This window comes from Chrysochloris asiatica, unplaced genomic scaffold (genome assembly GCF_000296735.1).
Source record: "Chrysochloris asiatica unplaced genomic scaffold, ChrAsi1.0 scaffold00047, whole genome shotgun sequence".
NCBI classification, from domain to species: domain Eukaryota; kingdom Metazoa; phylum Chordata; class Mammalia; order Afrosoricida; family Chrysochloridae; genus Chrysochloris; species Chrysochloris asiatica.
In genome coordinates, this window is record NW_006408565.1 from 1507826 (window position 1) to 1530352 (window position 22527).

At 45.1% G+C, this 22527-nt stretch overlaps 1 protein-coding gene and 1 pseudogene across 1 annotated transcript in view; both read right to left on the reverse strand.

Annotated features, from left to right (window-relative positions):
- Nucleotides 1–6032: 6032 nt before the first annotated feature.
- LOC102819000 lies at nucleotides 6033–7307 on the reverse strand (annotated as a pseudogene).
- Nucleotides 6683–22527, reverse strand: part of ZNF362 (zinc finger protein 362) — a 30501-nt gene continuing 14656 nt past the window's right edge. Inside the window, exons 6-8 of the mRNA XM_006862131.1 lie at nucleotides 12842–12920; nucleotides 12546–12704; nucleotides 6683–7486 (exon numbers count right to left, since the gene is read on the reverse strand). Coding sequence (XP_006862193.1) covers nucleotides 7370–7486; nucleotides 12546–12704; nucleotides 12842–12920 — 355 coding nt within the window. The 3' untranslated portion in view covers nucleotides 6683–7369. The remainder of the gene's footprint in view (nucleotides 7487–12545; nucleotides 12705–12841; nucleotides 12921–22527) is intronic.

A 22527-nucleotide genomic window follows, 5' to 3' on the forward strand; every position in this document is an offset into this window, starting at 1 on the left:
AAAGTTTTACTCTATTCACGTCATTATGGTCACCTCTATGTTGAGGAGGCAGCTTAACCCCAGTCATATTTTGCGTGCCTTCCAACCTGAAGTGCTCACCTTCTGGCAATATATCTGACAATATTCTGATGCTATTCATAATGTTTTCATCATCCAGCACTTTATCTGACAATGTTTCACATAAGGTTTTCAGTGGCTAAACATTCAGTAGGCCACCTCTCCTTCTTCCTAGTCTGCTTTAGTCTGGAAGTTCAGGTGAAACCTGCCCACCAGGTTTCACCCTGCTGGTATTTAAAATACTGGTGGCATAGCTTCCAGCATCACAGTGACACGCAAGCCACCACAGTACGACAAACTGACAGACCAGTGGTGGTACAGGAGACTATAAAAAAAAGACTTTCAAAGAAAGATATAAAACCTATGAGATTACTCAAAAGTGCTGATTCTTGGCTACCTGAGATCCATTCCCTCTTCTCATGGCAAATACCCCGGCCTTCTTCTGGGGAAATATGCTTGAGATGAAGGTTCCCCCTTCTGCTCCAAGCTAACTGCATGGACCCTAAGCCTGAGCCAATCATATTTTCCTGCTCATAAGAATTAGTTCAAGGATGGAACCTAATCTGATCAGAACCCAAAAGATCCAATTTGACTTTTATTGGGACTTTTGGGACAGAGGCACAGGCTTCACTGCCTTGAACTTTGGGGCCCAGAAGCTAGTACTGCTGACCCCACAGGAATACTGACTCTTAGGAAGAATCTTGTGGAGAGCTAGAAAGACACTATTTAAGTGCTGGCCTGCCTGCACTGTCCTGTTCATGAGCCCATAAATCCACATTTGGGTTAGGATTTATATCACTTGCCACTAGGTCTGGCCACACAAGAACTGTGAGGGCTCAGGAGAGAAAGTGAACTCCCACAGTGAGTTCCTTGGCTATTCATCCAGAGTTGTTTGTCTCCTTTCCTCATGATACGACGGTAAGTCACAAATAAAATTGTTCCAAAATCATAGAAACCTCTATTAAACAAAAATATAAAAATGTGAAATCCCTGCAAATCCCCATCTAGGTTTATACACTTCTGAAGGTGGTGTTCTCTCTCACCTTTCCTGAGGAATTCTGTGCTCTTCCACTTATACCATGTAAAAACTGTAGTTTGGGCATCCTCAAGGAATATTTCTTTTAAATATTCTTTGAGTGTGGGGAACAAAGAGAAGCCTGAAGGGAAATGGGTTATAGCATGGATGGGGTAATGTTTCCAATTAAACGGTGACAACTCTTGCTACCCTTGAAGAAATAAGCAGGTACCTGGTCATGATGGGGGGTGGGGGTGGGGTGGGGGGGAAATCTCAACACAACTTTCCTGGCCTTTTTCCTCACCAATGCAATTTTCTTAAAACTTCTTCCAAATGAGTCCCGTCACCACTCAACTGTCACTTTGTTGTACTGCGGTAGTTTGTGTGTTGCTGTGATTCTGGAAGCCATGCCACTGGTATTTTAAATATCGGCAGGGTCACCCATGGTGGACAAGTTTCAGTGGGGCTTACAGACTAAGACAGACTAGAAAGGAGAGGCAGATCACTTCTGAAAGGTGAATTACTGGAAACTTTTGAATGACAGCAGAACATTGTCTGATATCATGCCAGAAGATGAGTCCCTCAGGTTGGAAGGCACCCAAAATATGAATGTCTTAAAGCTGCCTCAACATCATGTTGACCATAATGACAGTGACGCAGCAAAGCTTTCAGGACCTTCATTTGATGATGGGGCACAACTCAAAATGAGACAAAACAGCTGCAAAAACATCCATCAATAATCAGAACATGTAATCTACAAAGTATGAATTTAGGAAAATTAGAGGTTGTCAAAAAATGAAATGCAATGCCTAAAACTCAATACCCTGGAATTAGTGAGCTGAAATGGACTGGTATTGGCCATTTTGTATCAATCATATGGTTTACTATGCCAGGAACCACAAATTGAAGAGTAATGAGCGTTTCAGGATCTATCTTGAAGTACAATGCTGCCTATGACAGGATAATATCCATATGTTTACAAGGAAGAGCAATTAATACAGACATTATCCAAATTTATGCACCAATTATTACAGCTGGTGATGATGAAATTGAAGAATTCTACCAACTTCTTCAGTCTGAAATTAATCAAACATGCAATTAAGATGCATTGAGAATTACTCGTGATTGGAATGTGAAAGTTTGAAACAAAGAGAAGAGTTGAAAAGGAAAGTTGGCTGCATTCATTGGTGTTCTGGTAAATGTTTAGTTGGAAAATAGGGCCTTGGTGAGAGAGACAAAGTTGAAAATTGCATAACAGAATTCTGCAAGACCCATGATTTATTCACTGAAAATACCTTTTTTCAACAACTTGTGGACCTTGCCAGGTGAAATACATAGTTATCAAATTGACTACATCTGTGGGAAAAGACAATGGAGAAGTTCAATATCATCAACCAAAGCAAGGCCAGGGCCCGACTGTGAAACAGACCATCAATTGCTCACATGCAAATTCAGGCTGCAGCGAAAGTAAATTAAAACAAGTCCATGTGGGCCAAAATACAGCCTGGAATATGTCCCAATTTGGAGACCAGATTTGATGCATTAGGCACTAATAACTAGAGATCAGAGGAATTGTGGGGTGACATCATTAACATTATACAGGAAAAAAGCAAAAGGTCACTAAAAAAAGACAGGAAAGAAAGAAGACCAAAATGGATATCAGAAGAGACGCTGAAACTTGCTTTACAGCATAGAGATGCTAAAGCAAATGGAAGAAATGAGGAAGTAAAAGAGGTGAATAGAAAATGTCAAAGGGCAGTTTGAGAAGACAAAGTCAAATATTATAAAGAAATGTGCAAAGACCTGGAGTTAGAAAACCAAAAGGAAAGAATTTCTCAGCATTTCTTAAGCTGAAAGAACGTAAGGAAAAAAAAAAAAATCAAACCTCAACCTGCAATATTGAAGGCGTCTATGGACAAAACAGAGTCCTGGTGTGGCGCTGTGGGTTAATGCGCCAGACTGCAAAGCTGTTTGAACTGCAAGGTTGGTGGTTCAAGCTCACCAGCCGCTCCTCGGAAACCCTATGCAGGTTCGCTATGGGTCAGGATCGACTTGACGGCACTTAACAACAACAACAACAATGGACAAAACAGAGTCCTGGTATGGCGCTGTGGGTTAATACGCTGGACTGCAAAATTGGTTTGAACCCCAAGGTTGGTGGTTCAAGCTCATCAGGTGCTCCTTGGAAACCCTATACAGGGTCGCTATGGGTCAGAACCAACTCAACAGCACTTAACAACAACAACAATGGACAAAATATTGAATGATGCTAAAAGCATCAAAAGAAGATGGAAGGAATATACAGAGTCACTGAACCAAAAAAAGTGTTCAATTATTTCAAGAGGTAGCATGTGCTCAAGAACTGATAATATTTAAGGAAGATGTCCGAGTTTCACTGAAGGTAGTGGGGAAAAAAACCAAGGCTCTAGGAATTGATGAAATACAAATGGAAATGTTTTTAATGAACTGATGAAACACTGGAGGCACTCACTAGTATAAGCCAAGAAATTTGGAAAACCGTTATCTGGCCAACCAATTGGAAAGATCCTTATATGTGCCCATTACAAAGAAAAGTGGCCCAGTAGAATGTGGATATCATTGAGCAACATCATTAGTATCACATGCAAGTAAAATTTTGCTGAAGATCATTCAAAAGTCGTTGTAGCCGTTGGCTCACAGGGAGTTGCCAGGAATTCAGTCTGAATTCAGAAAGAGGATGTGGAATGAAGGATATTATTGCTGACATTATATGGATCTTGACTGAAAGCAGGGAATACCAGAAAGATGTTTACTTGTGCTTTATTGACTTTGCAAAGACATTCAACTGTGTGGATCATAACAAACTACAGATAACACTGCGAAGAATGGGAATTCCAGAACACTTAATTGTGCCTATGAGGAACCTGTACACAGACTAAAAGGCAGTCCTTTGAACAGACCAAGGGGATACTGAATGGTTTAAAATCAGGAAAGGTGAGTACCAGGGTTTAATCCTATTACCATACTTAATGCTGACACTGGAGTTAGACTCTTTAACAACCTGCAGTATGTATATGGCACAGACTTGAAATACTTACTGATGGAGATCAAAGACTATAGTCCACAGTATGGATTACACCTCCATGTAAAGAAAACAAACATCGTCACAACTGGACCAAGAAATAACAATATGATACAGGAGAAAAGATTGACGTTATCAAAGATTTCATTATACTTGGATCCATAATCAACACTCATGGAAGCAGCAGACAAGCAATCAAATGATGTATTTCATAAGGCAAATCTGCCGCAAAAGACACCTTTAAAGTGTTTAAGAACAAGATGTCACTTTGAGGACTAAGGTGGATCTACCCCAAGCCATAGTGTTTTCAATAACCTCACTCATCTTCATGTGAAAGCGGTACAATGAATAAGGAAGACCAGAGAACACTCGATACATTTAAATTATGATATTGGTGAAAAATATTGAAAGTACCATGGAATACCAGAAGAATAAACAAATCTGTTTTGGAAGAAGTATGGTCGGATTGCTCCTTGGAAGGGAAGATGGCAAGACTTCATCTCTTGTACCTTGGTCATGTTGTCAGAAGTAGTCCCTATAGAAGGACATCATAGTTGGTTAAGTGGAGGGTCAGTGAATAAGAGAAAGAACCTCAATGAGATGGATTGTCACAGTGGCAGTAACAATGGGCTCCAACGTAACAATTGTGAGAGTGTCGCTGAGCCGGACAGTGTTTCGTTCTGTTGTGCACAGGATTGCCATGAATCCGGACAGACTTAATGGCAACCAACAACAGCAACAACTAACACCTAGCAACTCCTGGTGCGGCACTGTAGGATAAGCACTGGACTGTGAACCACAAGGTTGGCAGTTCAAACCTACCAGCTGCTCCTTGAAAACCCTATGCAGAGTCGCTATGAGTCAGAACTGATTCAAAGGCAATTAATGACAACAACAAATAACCTTATGAGCAGACCTCTCTGCCTTGAACTGAACTGGCCCAGCATATCCCTTGGAAGCCTCTGTTTTGATTGGACCTTGTCTGCAGTCATCTACTGATTGAACAGACACCTTGAAAGACATTTTATTTGGAACAAACCCGTGCATATATGAATTGGCACCTTAGTAGTAATACTTTTTTACTTACCCTCACATCTTGCATAGGGTGGGACTTGATCGACTTTGTAAATTCATTCCTTCATTTCTCTCCCAAGCAATCAAATAATTGAACCCCCTGGGCCCCCAATGGGGAATAATTTCTACAGTTCAGGGCACACATGATGGATTCCCAAAGGAGACAAGGGGTGACTGGATGTGGCTGCTCCTCTGGCGGGCCCAGCCCACCGAAACAGGCTTCAACACCAGACCAGCTAATCTTAACTGCATGTCTCCACCACCGAATTGCTGCGGGATCCCTATGAAACGACTACTTGATTTGCTAGCTTCCCAGGGGTGCTGTGGGTTAAAGTACAGAAGGCACATAACTCAGTACCAGGTTCCTGATTAGAGCTCCTTAAGTCTAGGTGGGCGGGGGAGGGGAGAGGAGCAGTGGAAAGATGCCCCCCAGCCCCGCCCTCGCACGGAGCACACCACACACCATGGCTACCCGGGTGCAGGTACAGTTTATTCACAACAGAGAAATACAAACAGCAGAGGGTTTGTCATTCCTTTGTTCCTTGCCCTTTAGTGTTCCCACCCCCTTTTTAAAATATAATGCAAACTTATTTCCTGGTGTGTCTGAGGGGCACCTGCCCTCACCTCCCTGCCACCAAGATGCAGACTGAGAAGCCAACAGACTGTTTTCTCTTTTTTAATAAGGTAACTAGTTCTAAATACGGTGGCATGGAGGTCCCATAGTAAAAAGCAAAGGGGTGTTTAACAGTATGTATAACAGCGTATTTACAGGGTAAGTAACATGCGGACGAAAAGCTACAATACTGAGTTTCAGACGACGCCAAGTCAAACAAAGGGGGTCAGGTGGGAGCAGAGAACCCCATGGGAAAAGAAACCCCAGGAAACGTTAAACTGGTAAATCAATGGCGAGTTAAGGCTTAAAAAGTGTATAAAAATAACACAGTTAATATTCAAAACGGAACTCCAGATACTGAATATATAGATGAGTTTTTGTCTAGCTTTCTTTTTTTTTTTTTCCTGGGGGTGGAGGGGGAGAGTGTGGGGGGCTTCTCCGGGCTCTGTACATGGTTCCTATATACACGGACACGCATGGCTTTCAGATTGGGATGTCTGTCGGGGCGGGCGGGGGGCAGGGTCTGCTCCTGGGACCCTCCTCCCCGAGGATCCCCTTCCCTGCCGAAGGCCTAGGGCCTGGGCTTGGGATCTTCCCCTCCATGGCAGGGAAGACTAATATCCCCTCCCTGGGCACTGCTCCCATCTGGAGGAAATTCTGGAGGGAGGTTCTAGCTCCAGACCCACTCCCTCCCCGTCCCCCTGCCCACAGTCTGGGATGGCAGGAGAGGTAGCCGATAGGTTTCCTGGCCAGCACCGAGGTAGACTGGGGTGGTCTTCAGGGCACTGGGGGGCCAGGTCTCACCCAGTCCACCCCCAGCCCACTTTCCTGGGCCTGTTGCCCAGGCCAGTCCAGCCCATCACTGCACCCTTTGGTCCTGCAGATCTCCTGGCCCCTCTCTGGTTTCCGCCTCCTGAAGCCTGGGCAGCCCTGGGAGTTGCCTCGTCCCTCTGTTCAGTGATGCCCAAGGCACCGCTGGAGGGTGCCAACTGGGCACCCAGGGGTGAGGAGCTCACACCAGTTGCGTCTTGCCCCCTCCCACCTAGGGGATCCTCTGTGCAGTCCAGAAACCTGGCCTGAGCCTTCCCTCAAGACATGAGGCCGTGGCAAGAGAAGGTTCCACGCTACCATCTGGTTCTCTGTGTCTATCAGATTCTCTTAATTTCTCGGTCTTAGCAGCACCAACATCTTGGCCAATAAATATCTTTTTTCCTGCTATTTCCAAAACAAACTTAAAAACAAAAAACAAAAGAAAAAAAACAGTGAAGAAAGTGAAGGGTGGGGAACAAAAAGAAAACTCAACAGAGAGATTCAAAGTGCTCTGAGATCGTCTTTGGATGCTACCAGAACAGTCCAGAATCTTGAGGTTGGCCTGGCTGCCCCGGAGCCGGACTGGGTAGGACTTCTGTGGCCCAGGCCTCCTGAAAGGTGGGGAAGGTCGTGAGAGCTAGGCTGTTCCTGGAGGCCCCCAGAGGGAGCTGGGGCATGGTGCTGCCTGGGTGGGTCTGTGTCTGCCAGCGGGCCGAGCGGGGCGGCACCTTGGGTCGGCTCAAATGAGGGAGATTCGCACTGGGATGCCGGGGGACTCCGTCCTCTGGGGCGAGTGATGGCTCACCAGATGTTCCACCACCGTGTGTTTGGACATGTGCTTCATCAGGTAGGTCTCCTGTGGGCAAGGGAGAGATTCAGAACTTGTGGTCCTGGGTGGAACAAACTGTTTCTAGTCAGCTACTGGGGGAAAGTTGGTTGTTCAAATCCACCTAGAGGTGCCCTAGAGACAGGCCTTGAAAACTCTATGGAGTCCGTCTACCCTGCACACATGGGGTCAAAGTAAGTCGGAACTGACCGGTGCCAACTAACAACTGAAAGGTTGGCAGTTTAGGTCCACTGAAGATGGTTTCAAAGAAAGGTCTGGTGATCTATTTACATGATGACAGCCATTGGAAACCCTGTGGAATGCAGTTCTATTCTGATACATATGGGGTCTTCATGAGTCAGAATCTACTGAACCACACTGGATTTTGTTTGGTTTTTAGTCAACACATTGCAGGCTGCAGTCCCACAACTGACCACTGAAGGGAGCCATAGTAAGAGGTCCAGCAGGTGGTGGGTGGACACAGCTCTAGAGAAACGCTGGCATCAAAAATTGACTCCAAGGTTGCTGGCTCACTTTTTTGAGTCTTACGTCACAGCATGTTAACTGGAGACCTGGCACTCACCAGGATGGCCCCTCAGTGGTGCCCACCTGGGACTCTCCTGGGCCAGGTCAACAGTCATTTAAATGACCATACCAGGATGTGCTGGCTGAACTGCAGCCCTACCTGCGGATCCAAACACAGCACACACACACACACACACACACACACACACACACACACACACACACCCATCTGAATGATGTTCTCATTGAGGGCAAGGCAGTAGGCCTGGGTTTGAACTCAGTTCTACCATTTCTTAGTGGTGGTGTCTGGAACAAGTCATATACTCCTCGGCGCCTCAGTCTCCTCTGATAGTGAGGTGAAGGAACAGCCTCACAGGGTTGCGTTGTTGATGAAGATAAACCGCTTGGCATCTCATCAGGAAATCTAGTGGTGCACCAGTTAATTACTTGGCTGCTAACTGAAAGGTTAGCAGTTTGAACCCACGCAGCAGTCCAGGAGTCCTGGTGTGGCACTATAGGATAAGCACTGGACTGCTAACTGCAAGGTCGACAGGTCAAACCCACCAGCTGCTCCTCAGAAACCCTATAGACGATGCTATGAGTCGAAACCGACTCGACAGCCCTTAACAACAAAGCAACTCTGCAGGAGAAAAATCTGGCAATTTGTTTCTGTAAAGATTACAGCCCAGAAAGCCCTTTAGGGGCAGCCCAACTCTTGCCATTTGGGGTTGAAATCGACTCAACAGCACCCATTAACCATAAGAATTGAGAGGAATGACCCTTCCAGGTCTCTACATTTCATTCCAGGTGGTAGTGGAACCTCTGGCTTCTCCACTCCCTCACTAAACCCCACTTTGGGAAGCAGGTGGCCTAGTCTGCTTGGTGAGCTTGAGAAACATCAACTGAGCATGCTCAGCTCATCCCTTGAGCCCGCACAGGCTCTGCAAAGATTGACCTGAGGTGCCTGTGACAACGGCTGAGGTCAAGGTCCTTGCTTTTAGCTCTGAATTCCCACTTGGTCTTTATCAGGAACAAAGCCGAAACTCTGGGTTCCCCCACCTGCCACTCTTGGCCTCATCCCTCAATTTGCTCAGAATCTGGCAGAGGAAGCCCTCAAATATAGTGGCAACATGCTAATTTTAAACAAGAGCAGAGGGAAGTAATTAGCAAAATCCAAACGGAAAAATGACAGGGCAAACAACAGGATTTCTCCAACAAATAAATTGTAAAAAAAAAAAAAAGAGAGAGAGAGAGAGGCAGAACCAATTGATTAAAAGAGGCTTAAAAGAGATTGGATGAACCTCTAAAACTAGAAAACTAGTATGGAGATCATCTTTAAAATTCAAATAAAAAATGTTCCTTGAAATCTTTTTATAACTAAACAATAGTTTAGCTTAATAGTAAAACAAATGTCTGCCTTGAGCATTATGTTCTTTTAAGACATGTCTATATAGGATCAAATGCAACTTGAAAGATTAGATAGGAACTTCAGGGACCGTGGAGTTATGCTCATAAGGGAGGAACAACTCAGAAAAGCAGGGTGTACAACTTGAAGAGTGTCGTCAAGGTCACTGAATTGTACATGGAGAAATTGTTGAGTTGATGCATGTTTTGCTGTGTATATTCTCACCAACAACAAAGTGAAATTTTTAAAAACAGAGGTGAGCAATGTATCAACCAATTGCAACTGTATTTAGATTTTAGAGAATCAAGTTGTAAATGAGTAAAATTATAACATTCATGAGGCAAATGGAAACAGGAACACTGGGTATTTGATGATATTAAAGAGTAAAGGTGTTTCGTTCTGTTGTGCATAAGGTCACTATGAGTCAGTACTGAATCGATGGCACCTACCAATAACAACAAGGAGTTACAATGAATTCTCTTAGGTATTACCCAGGTATTGTGAATATGTATAATGAAAGGAATCCTGGTAGCATAGTTAGTGGATTATGAGCTAAACTGCTAGCCTCAAGGTCAGAAGTTTAAATCTAACCGTCACTTCACAGGAAAAAGATGAGGCACTTTGCTCCTGTAAGGATTTACAGCCTTGGAAACCCAATACAGGGGGTAGCACTATGGATTAATGCAATACACTGCAAGGTTGGCTTGAACCACAAGGTTGGTGGGTTCAAGTTCACAAGCTGCTTCTAGGAAACCCTATACAGGGTCACTATGAGTCAGAACTGATTCGACACGTAACTATAATAAAAGGAGTTCTGGTAGCGCAGTGGTTACAAATCGGGCTGCGAACCTTAAGGTCAGCGGTTTGAAACTACCAGCCGCTCCGCAGGAGAAAGATGAGGCTTTCTACTCCCGTAAAGATTTACACCCTCGGAAACCCTGTACAGGGTCGCTATGGGTCGGATCCGACTCGATGGCACTTAACAACAACAACAACAATCTTTAGAGACACACAAAAAAACTAAGATATTTTCACAAATGAAATCGTATGCTATCTGGTTTTACGTTTTAAAATTAAGAGTATGTATGGAGCTGAATTGGTGGGTTTGAGAGCTGATGAGAATGTGAAAATTCACGATTCTATTCTGTTTCTTTTACTTCCTAATGTAAAATAATGCCAACAACTGACCATTCATTCATTAAAAAATAGTGAAGTGATGTTAACTGCTCTTGTGGACAGAGGCTGGCCAGGCCCAGTTCAGAGTGGGGCCTCAGGCCAGGGGAGATCTGAACCCTCTCCCCTGAGTTTGGACAGAGTCTCCCAGTCCTAAAGCCTGCAAAGAGTCAGGGACAAGCCCAGTGTCAGCCAATCAGTAGGCGCTCGCTACCAGGCCTGTGGGCCTCCCCCACACCTCTCCGGGTCCACATCCCTGCAGGTCTGTCCTCTCAGGCTCTCACCTCCCCTCTACCCTGTTAAACTCCAGAGAAGGGCAAATGACATGTACTCGGCATTTAGTAAGCAGTAGCCTTGACTGGTGCCTGACAAGTACACCCACCACCCCACCTACAATTCACATGTCCTCTTTAGCCAGCGTGACCTTTCCCAGTGGATCCCCATTCTATCTGAAAAAGTGTCCCTCCCACCCCCCAATCAGGGCCCTGGGCTCTCTGTGACCTAGTTTCCTTAGTCCCTTCATAACCTCAAGTTCCTTCCACCTCAGGGGGTTTGCACACAGCACTTTCTGTTCTCTAGCCTTGGAGGACCTTCCCTCCTCTCATCACCTGACAATCATCCTTCCAGGCTTCTTCTCAAGGTCACGTCCTTAGATGATTTCTACCTGAACTCCCCCACCCCTGCTCTGTCTACATTTTGTCCTCCCTGCTGCTGCCGTCTTGCAAACCTTTGCCTTTCCTTTATCACAGTGGTTCTCAACTGGAGATGATTTTGTCGGCCAGGGCAATGTCTGGAGGCAATTTTAGTTGGAGCAGCTGAGAGGATTACTACTGATCTCTAGCAGGCTGAGGCCAAGGATGCTGCTAAACATCCGACAGTGCACAGGTCGGCCCCAACAACACTTAGCAACCCCAGTTGTCAGGAGTGCTGACGTAGAGAAATCCTGCTTTGTAGCAAGTACCAGTTTTTCATTACACATCCATTTCTGTGGTTACTTGCTTAATACCTGCCTTCTCCAATAGATTCTAACCTCCCTGAGGGCAAAGAATATGTCTGCTGAGTTCCTCCAGATTCACAAGTATCTGACACACATGCTCAGTAAACACTGAGTGAATAGATCATTGTAGTTGTTGTTGTTGTTGTTAAGTGCCGTTGAGTTAAGGTTAAGTTAAGGCTAATTAATCATTGGCTTTACCATCCAACAGATCTAGGATTTAAGAACTATGGTCTCCATTTTATAGATGAAGAAACTGAGGCTTGGCAACCTCTATGCTTAACCAAAACATTTGATTAAACAAAAAGTACACACACAAGTGACTCAGCTGGCTTCCTTTTTCTGGGTGCTATGGTGGTGGTGGTAGTGTGCCGTGGAGTTGGTTCCGTCTCACAGCGACCCTACATAGGGTTTCCAAGGCTGTAAATCTTTACAGGAGCAAAAAGCCTCATCTTTCTCCTGCAGAACGGCTCGTAGTTTTGAACTGCTGACCCTGAGGTTAGCAGCCTGACTCGTAACCACTACGCTACCAGAGCTCCCTTTTGGAAAATTTCCATCCAAAGGAAGGGGGCTGGAAGTGATGACCTTTCTGGTACTAACCAGGCCTCCTTAGAACTGAGGGGTGGCTCTGGGCCAAGTCACTGTGCCACCTTGTGGCCAAGATGGGAGTTGCAGCTTCACCAGCCGCAGAAAGGTCTTTCTCCCAACCCAAGTGGGCATGCTAGAGACTGGATGGAATCACGCACGCCTCAGGAACACAGCTGGTGGTAGGCAAGGAGCAGGGAGCTCAGCCAGAACTGGGAAGCAAAAGTCCTGGGTTCAAGTCCTGACTTTACCAATCGCTGTGCTCTTAAGAAGCCACCTCCCCCTACCGGGCCTCTGTTTCCTAGTCTGGAAAATGGGAAGAATCAGTACAGATCTGAGGAAGAGAAGGAAACCCAAGCCCAGGTAAAGGAGGAGTTCCGCAGGGTCGCCCGGGCAGCAGCACTCACCGAGGTGTAGGCCCGCCCACACATGCTGCAGCAGTACGCCTTGGCGTGCTTGATGGCGTGGGCTGACAGGTGGATCTGCAGGGAGGCGGAGTCTGAGTAGGCCCGGTAACAGTTGGGACACTTGTAGGGCTTGTCCTTGTTGTGCTGGCGCTGGTGAGACTGTGGGCGCAGGGGTAGGGGTCATGACACAGGCAGAGGCCCCCAGCCCCACCCCTTAGGCTCCCTGGAGTGGTGGGGGGGGTGGGGTGGGGTAAAGCTGTGCACCAGGTGGGCGGGAGGCAAGTAGCACTACTTACCTGGAGGTTGGAGAGCTGAGTGAAAGCCTTTTCGCAGCCAGGATGTGGGCACTTGTAAGGTCTGTCACCTGTGTGGATTCTGCAACAGGCAGCCCAGTGAGGCGCAGCGGCCTGGGTCAGCGCCAGTCCCCAAGCCTCCCAGTCTTCACCCATACCTTCTCTCCCGCGGCCAAGAGTGAGCCCTGGGCAAGGGCTGAAACATCACCAGAGACCACTGACCCATCTCTACAGTAGAGACCGGCTCTTCCTGTAGCCAGAGCTATCTCCATTCCTTCTGCCCTCATTCTCCTCCAAGGATGGGGGTTCATTCAGGGTCCTCTCTTCACACTGCTTTTCCTCTCCCCTTACCCCTGAGCTCCAGTCCCATGGCCTTCGAGCGGCTCCTCTAGCATTCTCAACTCTTCCCCACGTCAAGTCCTCCCTCTAGGCTGTTCCCTCTACCAAGAACACGCTCAAAGCTAAACCAGTTACCACTGAATGGATGCAGACTCATGGCCACCATGTGTGTGTCACAGTAGAACTGTACTCCACAGTCTTCAATGGCTAATTTGTGGAAGAAGAGTCCCAAGCCTTTTTCCAAGACAGACAGCTTCCTGTCTTAGCATAAAAGCTCCTTCATTGAGGCAGCCTTCCCCGCCTCCCCAGACAGGGCCAGCCCCTACCACCTGACCCCCAAGCACCACCCACATGCCCCTCCCAGAAGCCTGTGCACTAGTACTTATTTCCTCAGTGTCTGATCACTGGTTGGTTTTTGTTTTGTGTGTTTTCTGGCTACCTCCTTGAGGGCAAAGATTCCTTTGGTCTCATTTACCACCACCCAGTGCTTGACACAGAGTCGGCATAGAGAGAATTCCATAACAAGTTGATGAGTGAATGAAGGTAAGGCAGCATTTTGCTCTCTGGAGTCAGTCCTTGACAATACTTAAATGCTCAGCATCATCAATAATTTCCATCCCTAGCAATTAGTCCAAAAGACTAATGGACCACCCCAGCCTCTACAACCCCGAGACCAGAACTAGATGGAACCAAGCTACGCCTGCTGTCCTGGATAGAGTGGGACAAAAATGTGGATGAAAACTCAAAATCATAAAAATGACCAGGCTTATTAATCTGATTTACTGTTATTAAGTGTTGTCTAATCCCTTCTGACCTGTAGCGACCCAATATAGGGTTTCCAAGGAGCGGCTGGTGGGTCTGAACCACAGACCTTGTGGTTAGTAGTCCAGTGCTTATCCTACAGTGCCATACCAAGACCCCATTGGTCTGACAGACTGGTGAAAATCCCCTTTGACTATGGCCCTTAAACACACTTCAAGCCTAGAACTGAACTCTCCTCATGGCTCACCTTTTAGCTATAAGATAAGACAGGCCCTAGACGGGGAAGAACATCAGGACAGACGTACTCCTCAGAACCACCAGCCATACAAGATCAAAAGAGCCCAGAGATAAAGTTCAGACGGCAAGATGAGACTGAAAAGGAGGATGATGGGAAACAGTAAAGACAGGGAGGAAGTGGTATACAACAACAGTACATTGTGAGGACTGCAATCAATGTCATGAAACAAAAAGCTGAATGAAAGACCATTTTGCTCTGTAAACTTTCACCTAAATCACAATAAACCGTATTTAAAAACAAAGCAAAACAGAACAGACTTCTATCCCTGAAGTATATATACAAAGGAGCTTCAAAAAGTTCATGGAAATTTAAAATTATCTTTTAATTCCATTTTTTCCATGACCTTTCTGAAACCCCTCCCCCCTTTTTCAGGAGGGTTTGTTGAGTGACTGACTTGACTGACCAGCCCAGCCCTTGTGACCAGGAAACTGCCCTTCTGGCCTCCTCCTGTCCCAACATAACTGCCTGGCCTCCCAGTCAGCTTGGGGCCTTGTTAAGTTCTGCTTTGCAACCTCCACCAGCTCCCTCTGTTTCCAGGGCAGAGTACAGACCCTGTGCCTAGCATTCAAGCCCTTTACAATCTGGCCTCAGATTCTATAGCTCCCTCCTCTGCCAATACTACCCACAGCTGAGCATCAGACCAACCTTCCCCCCAACACAAGCTGACATGTTCCCAACAAGCCTGAGCCTTTGGTTCCACAGCTCCTTCTGCCGGAACACCCTCCTCCCTCCCTAACTGTGAGGGCTTCTGGCTCCTTCAACACCTGCCCCATTCACTCCTCCTCTCCCCGCTCCACCCAACTGCACTTCACATCCACCAGTCTCCCAGGCCACCTGTTCCCAGGATACTGCAGACCTGGCCCCAAAGCTCTCATCTTCAGTCCCTGAGTTCCACATCAAGTTGGAGTCCTCCACTCTGACGTCACAATCCTCCCACAAGCCCAGCTCTGGCTCTCACATCTGCGGTGTAACAGGGAACTCACTACTGATTTCACACCGCTGTTCCTCTGCAGGTAAATCAGGAAAGCTGAGCTGAAATTGGTGTCCCTAGGATGTCTCCTCCCACACTGCCTCAGCCCCACACTAGAGGACCCCAAGATTCAGTTGCTCTGCTCTCTGCTAGACACCTCCATCCCTATATGACCTTTTCTTCTGCTACTTAGCAGTCCCAGTGCCTGCCTTCTACCTGCAGCATGGGCTAGACTTGAATTTCACTCTGCCACCTCTTAGCCTTGTGACTGTCCTCCCTGGACTCCACTCTTCTCACATCTATAACGGGGGTTATAACAATGATTATAAGGAGTTAAGTGATTCTGTATTAGTCATCAAATGCAGAGAAATAAGCAGATTCCAGATTCCTTGACTCCTGTCCTTCCGCAGAGGTCCATTCCTGTTGTTCATTCCTCAGCAGAGAACCAGACAATCAGACCATATAGTCCAATCCATCTTCCCAATGGATGGTTGCAGTGCAGTAAATTACTTCATATGGCTCTTTCACTCATAATCTTTGTTAACTCTCACCAAACAATACTTTTGCCCTGATGGGTCTGGGTAAGAAAAGGTTGGAGAAGATGCTGATAAGATGATATGATTCCATTGTGAGTGTTTAATAGAGTTCATTGTGATTGCAAAAACCTGGAACTGTAACCTGCACTTTAAAATGAGCTATATCTCAGAAGCAGGAGGGGATCTCACGCCTATCAAATCAGAAGAGCCAGGAGTCGAGTACATCCATTGGACCCAGAGATCCCTGTGCATTGAACCCCCTCGACCCAGGGACAGAAAGCTGTGACACCAAAGGAATAACAGAAGAGCAGCAGCCCCGCAGAACCAAGAGCCAGAGCACTGGAGCGAGCAATGAGTTTCCCAGCCCATGGAGCAAGTAAGGAGGGTGACTTCAGGCAGGAAGCTTGCTTCTAGAGTGGGATACCTCCAGACACTTCAGTGGGGGAGCTAGGTTTGCTGACCCACAGAGTTAAAGCCTTCAGGCTGATGGCGGAGTGGTGTGTCCTGTGGGCATTTATCAGCAACCCTAGAAGTGTTTTGTTAATGTTACCCTGGCAGAGAGAGGCCTGTCTGTGGGCATGGTTGAGGAGACACTATCCTGACTGGAACAACTGTGCCTTGTGCATTTTCTGACCCTGCATTATAACCAGCTAACTTCCCTAATAAAGCCCCTAACTGGGAGTGTGGGGTCTGAGTTCTGTGTGGCCATAGCAATGAACTTTAGAACCTAGATGAGAAGGGGTGAGGGTTAGGGAATGAATGGTTAGGTGCTCATTTTTTTTTGCAATGATGTTGATGTTCAAAAATATATTTTTACAATGTTTTTAAAACATGCAATTCTACTTAAGATAAACAATTTACAAAAAACAAAGAGGAATTTTTTTTTCAATGTGTTAATAAGCTTATTAAGAATTCATTAGCTATTATTTTTCTTTTATTTCCCAGGAAATAAACCGTACCTTATACTGAATGTCTTCAGCCATGTTGTGCTTTGTAACACAAACAATGGCAGACAGACGGAAGATTAACATTCTTTGAGATGATTCCTTCTCTGTGGTACTTTTTTTTTACAGGTTTTTTTTTATCTCTTATGTAGAAATCAAAATTCACACTGTACAGGGATCTTAGGGACACCTTGTCTATAAAAGCACTGTATCGAGAGTCAGGCATAAAGTACGTTTTTGACAAGGAATAGTTGTTATTGTTGTTGTTGTTATTACTATTACTGTCAGACCTGAGAGAACAAAGTGACACTTTTCACTGCACAGTTATCATTGTTACTGTTGTCCAGTGGCATTGACTCTGTCCCAATTCATAGCGACCCTGTACAGGGTTTCCGAGGAGCAGCTGGTGGGCTTGAACTGCTGACCTTGTGGCTAGCAGTCCAGTGCTTATTCCACAGTGTCACACCAATGAGAAAAAGAAAACCAGAAACAAAACACCACTTTGCATCCAGAACAAACAGCAAAGCAAGCCAATCCTCAGTCTCTCTAACTAGCACTAGTTCCCCAAATGCATAAAACTTGGAGGACCTGCCTATAAGTTGCTAACTCCCTCACAAAATAAAGCAACTTTGCCTTTTGCAATATGGCATCTGCAGATATGGAGGCCTTTATACAGATGCTAGTCCAATGGCATGGCAACTCTTCCACCAGGAAAGCACCGACAATAAACTTTCCTCCTTAAACCTGTGGCATTTGTTATTTCGCATTTCTGGTAACACAAAGCAAGTTACCTACATTTCATTACTTAAAGAGTCTTCTTTTCATGGCTGGAGGGCCCATCGAGATGCTCGGTTTTTACCTGACCCACTGAAGTGCACCCAGGCACACCTCTCCGGGCTCCCAGGGGGAATCTTGCCTACCCTGCTTCGAACTCTATTTTCTAGTACTTGACCAAAACTGGTTCTGTTTGGATATACCTTACTTTGATCCCTTTGTTAGTTAGTGGCAGTAGCCATGGGAAGATGGATTGGATTATACGAGCTGACTGGTTCTCTGTTTATGGACAAACAACAGGAAGAGTCTGTTGAATGGCACGAGTCAAGGTATCTGTATCTGTTTGTTTCTTTATGTTTGGCTTTTTTTGTTTTTGTTTAAACAACACTATGACTTGCAGGCATTTGTGTTACTGCCACTGAGTCAAAATGTATCAGTTTAATTACATATGTCACTACCTGGGATGCTATAGGATAAGCACTGGACTGCTAACTGCAAGGTTGGTGGTTCAAACCAACCAGCCACTCTTTGAGAGAAAGATAAAGGCTTTCTGCTCCTATAAAGATTTACAGCCTCAGAAACCCAATATAGGGTTGCTATGCGTCAGAATTGACTCAGTAAATCCTCACAACTGGACCAATAAATAAAGATGTACCGTCTCAGAAACCCTATACAAGACCTCTTTAAAGTGTTCAAGAGCAAAGATAATTGAGGGCTAAAGTGTGCCTGACCCGAGCCATGGTATTTTCAGTAGACTTACTCAAATGCATGTGAAAGTTGGACAATGAATAAAGAAGGCCATAGAAGAATTGACGCATTTGTGTTATGGTGTTGGAGAAGTACTGCCAGAAGAACAAGCAAATCTGTGTTGAAGAAGTACAACCAGAATGCTCCTTAGAAGACAGGATGGAGAGACTGCGTCTCCCATACTTCATACATGTTATCAGGAAAGAGCAGTCTCTGGGTAAGAGAAGACAGGAGTAGATACTGATAGCATGACATGATTCAGCTGTGGCTGTTAGCAAAGTTCTTTGTTAACTGCAAAAACTTGAAACTCTAGCATGAGTTTCCAATGAGGCATCTCAAAAGCAGGAGGGGGAATCTCATTACCATCAAAGACGAAGAGCCAAGAGTAGAGTGTATTCTTTGGACCCTGAGATCCCTGCGCATTGAGCATCCTGGACCCAGGGACAGAAAGCTGTGGCACTGGAGGAGTGGCAGAGGAGCAGCTGCAGCAGAACCAGGAACATGAGACAGAGCACTGGGCTGCCTGCCGAGCCTGCAGAGCGCGTGAAGCTGAGTGACTTTGGGTAGGAAGTTTGCTTGTAGAGTAGGGACCTCCAGCCACTTAACTGGGGCAGCCAGGCTTGCTGACTCACGGAACTAGAGCCAAATGCCTTCAGACTGAGGTGGAGTGGTCTGTCCTCTGGGCATTTATCAGCAGCTGACTGGAACAACTGTGCCCTGAGCATTTCTGCCCCCGAATTGTAACCTAACTTCCTAAAAAAACCCCGAACTGTGAGTGTGGGATCTGAGTTCTGTGTGGCCACTGCAATGGAATTTTGAACCCAGTTGAGTAAAGAGGACTGTGAGAGGAATGGTTGGTCATATTTTTGCTTGTAATAATTACTATTCCTATGTTTATTTTCAACTACACTGGGGGCATGGCCTTCTTGACTACTGACACCTATGACTTAGGTTTATAACTTGTCTGCTATGACAGTTAGACTTCTGGTGTGCTGCTGCAGGATCAGCAAAGGACTGCGAAACACAAGGTTGGCAGTTCAAAGTCACCAGGTGCTCCTCGGAAACCCTATACAGGGTCGCTAGGAGACAGAACAGACTCAAAGGCACTCAACAACAACTAAGAATGCTTTGTGATACTGCCTTTTTTCTCAAATCCAGGACCCAAGTGCAGAATAATAAAATTGTCAAGGTGGGTGTCTTTTATACACAAATGGTCCTGTAGTTCATGAGTTCCACCAAAGATCTACTCCCTCACTTTACAAAGAAGGGGAGCAAGGTACACAATGATTGGGCATGATTTGTAGTCTCCATATTTTTAATTAAACACTAGAGGGAGAGCTACCCTAGGATACCTGTAATATATGAAGAGTTGGTAATCAAAAGACAATCTCTCTCTCTCTAGGTTAACTACTTATAAATGCATACTTACATGTATATATTTATATGTGCGTGTGTAGGAGGCCTGGGGGTGCAGTTATTAAGTGACTGCTGGTGTGGCGCTGTGGGTTAATGCGACAGACTGCAAAGTCGTTTGACCTGCAAGGTCGACGGTTCAAGCTCACCAGCTGCTCCTTGGAAACCCTATACAGGGTCACTATGGGTGGGAATCGACTCGATGGCACTTAACAACAACAACCACCAAAAGTTGGTGGTTCAATATATGGCAGTCTGCTTCCATAGAGGTTACAGCCTTGGGAATCCTATGGGGCAGTTCAACTCTGTCCTGTAAAGTTGTCATGCATCAGAACCGACTCGGTGATGATGAGTAAAGGAGGGTTGGTGGTGCAATGTTTAAACACTCAGCTGCTGACCAGAGTCAGTGGTTTGACCTTGCCAGTGCAGCTCCAGGGGAGAACAGACCGGTCAGTCTGTTCCCATCAAGACCTCAGCCTGGGGAACCCTATGGTACAGTTCTACTCTGCCACATGGGGTTGCTATGAGTTGGAACAACTCAATAGTATACAACAACAATACCACATTGGTGTACAATTATGTACATATATATGAGGGGACTTTAAAAAGTTCGTGGAAAGACTCCATTAGCTTTTCATTCTAGTTTTCCATCTTTTAATTTAATTTTTCAATTCTGTTTCCCCACCACAAACTTCCTGGTGTGGCATTGTAGGATAAGCACTGGACTGTTAACTGCAAGGTCAGTGGTTCAAACCCATTTAGCCACTCCTTGGAAACCCCATATAGGGGCTGCTATGAGTCAGAACCAACTCAGTGGCACTTAACAACAACAACAATATTTTAATTTCATTTTTTTCCACAAACTTTTTGAAGTCCCCTTGCATATGTATGTGTGTATATATATACACATATATATGTATATATATGAACTGACTCCACAGCACATAACCAACCAACCATACATACATATAAAAGAACATATATTTATGTGTGTGTGTATATATATATGGTGGTGTTGTTGTCAAGTGCTGTCAAGTCGATTCTGACCCATAGTGACCCTGTATAGGGTTTCCAAGGAGCATCTGGTGAGCTTGAACCACTGACCTTGTAGTTCAAACAACTTTGCAGTCTGACGCATTAGCCCACATACACATGAATATACATATATATACATATGTACATCAGAATTCTGAGGCAAAACAAAACACAACCCATGGACATTTAATATCCAAGGATAACTATCCAGGGAACTTTAAAATAATACTTCTATTAAGAATAACATATATAATTGGCCTTGCCTACAAAATGACTCTGAACAATTATGAAAAAAATATTCAGTGGGCCTTTCCTGAGACACTTTCCTTTTCATGTCTGTTAGCTATGTAAATAGGTTCAACAAGAATCTGTCCTCCTTCCTAACAGAATAGATAATTGGGCAAATCAAATTTGTAACCATGACCATGCCACAAATGTCACATTGAAAGACAACTCTCACTTAATTTAGCATGACAAGCCTGATGGTGAGAAACAAGGGCTGTACTTCACATACGGAAGCCAGGCCTCCTGCTCCTCCAGAAACTGGCCTGGATCTGCTCAAGGCAAAGTTCAATCTTACTCTGGAAGCACCGCTCAAGTCTGGTCAGTATCATGGCAACACATAAGACAGACAGGTGGTGGCTTTGCATGTGACGCATTAGCCAGGAACTGAACCCTAGTCTCCTGCACAGTTTCCAAACAGAGAAACCCTGGAGCCTTTACTGTAAGCTACAAATCAACACAGCAGAAAAATCAACTCTAGTCCTGAGTTTTACATTGCTGACATTGCCAAACACGTGTCAAAACTTACTGATACGATAATCAGGTGTGAAAATGGTTATTTTCCCCAGCTGAACACAGGCACTGTAATCTCGGTAACCTTTGGTTCGATTCTTTAAATACCTCTGGTATTTGTATTTGGTGAGCCAGTCTTTCAGAAGACTTAGCAAGCTGATTACGATTCTTTTCTTAAAGCATCTATATCTCTGAATTGCTCATTCAACACTAGATTGTAAATTACCTAAAGGATGTTTGTTTTGTTCACTGCTCTATCTTATATGTTTAAAATTGGAAATACATACTGATGAAGATCAAAGACAACAGCCTACAATATAGGCTGCACCTCAATGTGAAGGAAATGAAAATCCTCACCACTGGACCAATAAATAACGTGATAAATGGAGAAAAGATTGAAGTTGTCAAAGACTTCATTTTGCTTGGTTCTATAAGCAGTGCTCATGGAAGTAACAGTCAAGACATACTGCATTGGGGAAATCTGCACAAGAACTCTTTAAAGTGTTCAAGAGCAAAGATGCCACTTTGGAGACTAAGGGCACCTGGTCCAAATCATGATATTTTCAATTGCTTTAGATGCATGTGAAAGTTGGACAATGGCTAAGAAAGACTAGGAAAAATCAAGGCATTGGAATTGTGGTGTTGGAGGAAAATACTGAAAGTACTATGGACTGCCAGAAGAACAAACAAATGTGTTGGAAGAAGTACAGCTAGAATGCTCCCTAGAAGTGAGGATGGCTAGACTTCATCTCTCAGACTTTGGACATGTTGTTAGGAGGGACCAACCCCTGGAGAAGGATATCATGCTTGGTAAAGTGAAGGGTCAGTGACAGCAACAATGGGTTCAAACATAGCAACAGTTGTGAGAATAGCACAGAACTGGGCAGTGTTTTTTTCTATTGTGCACAAGGTCACTATGGTTCAGAACCTACTTGATAGCACCTAATAACATTTTATTAATAATAACAAAAATTAAGAAAGGTGTGTGATAAGGTTGTATTCTTTCACCATACTTATTCAACCTGTATGCTGAGCAAATAATCTGAGAAGCTGGGTTCTATGAAGAAAAACGTGGC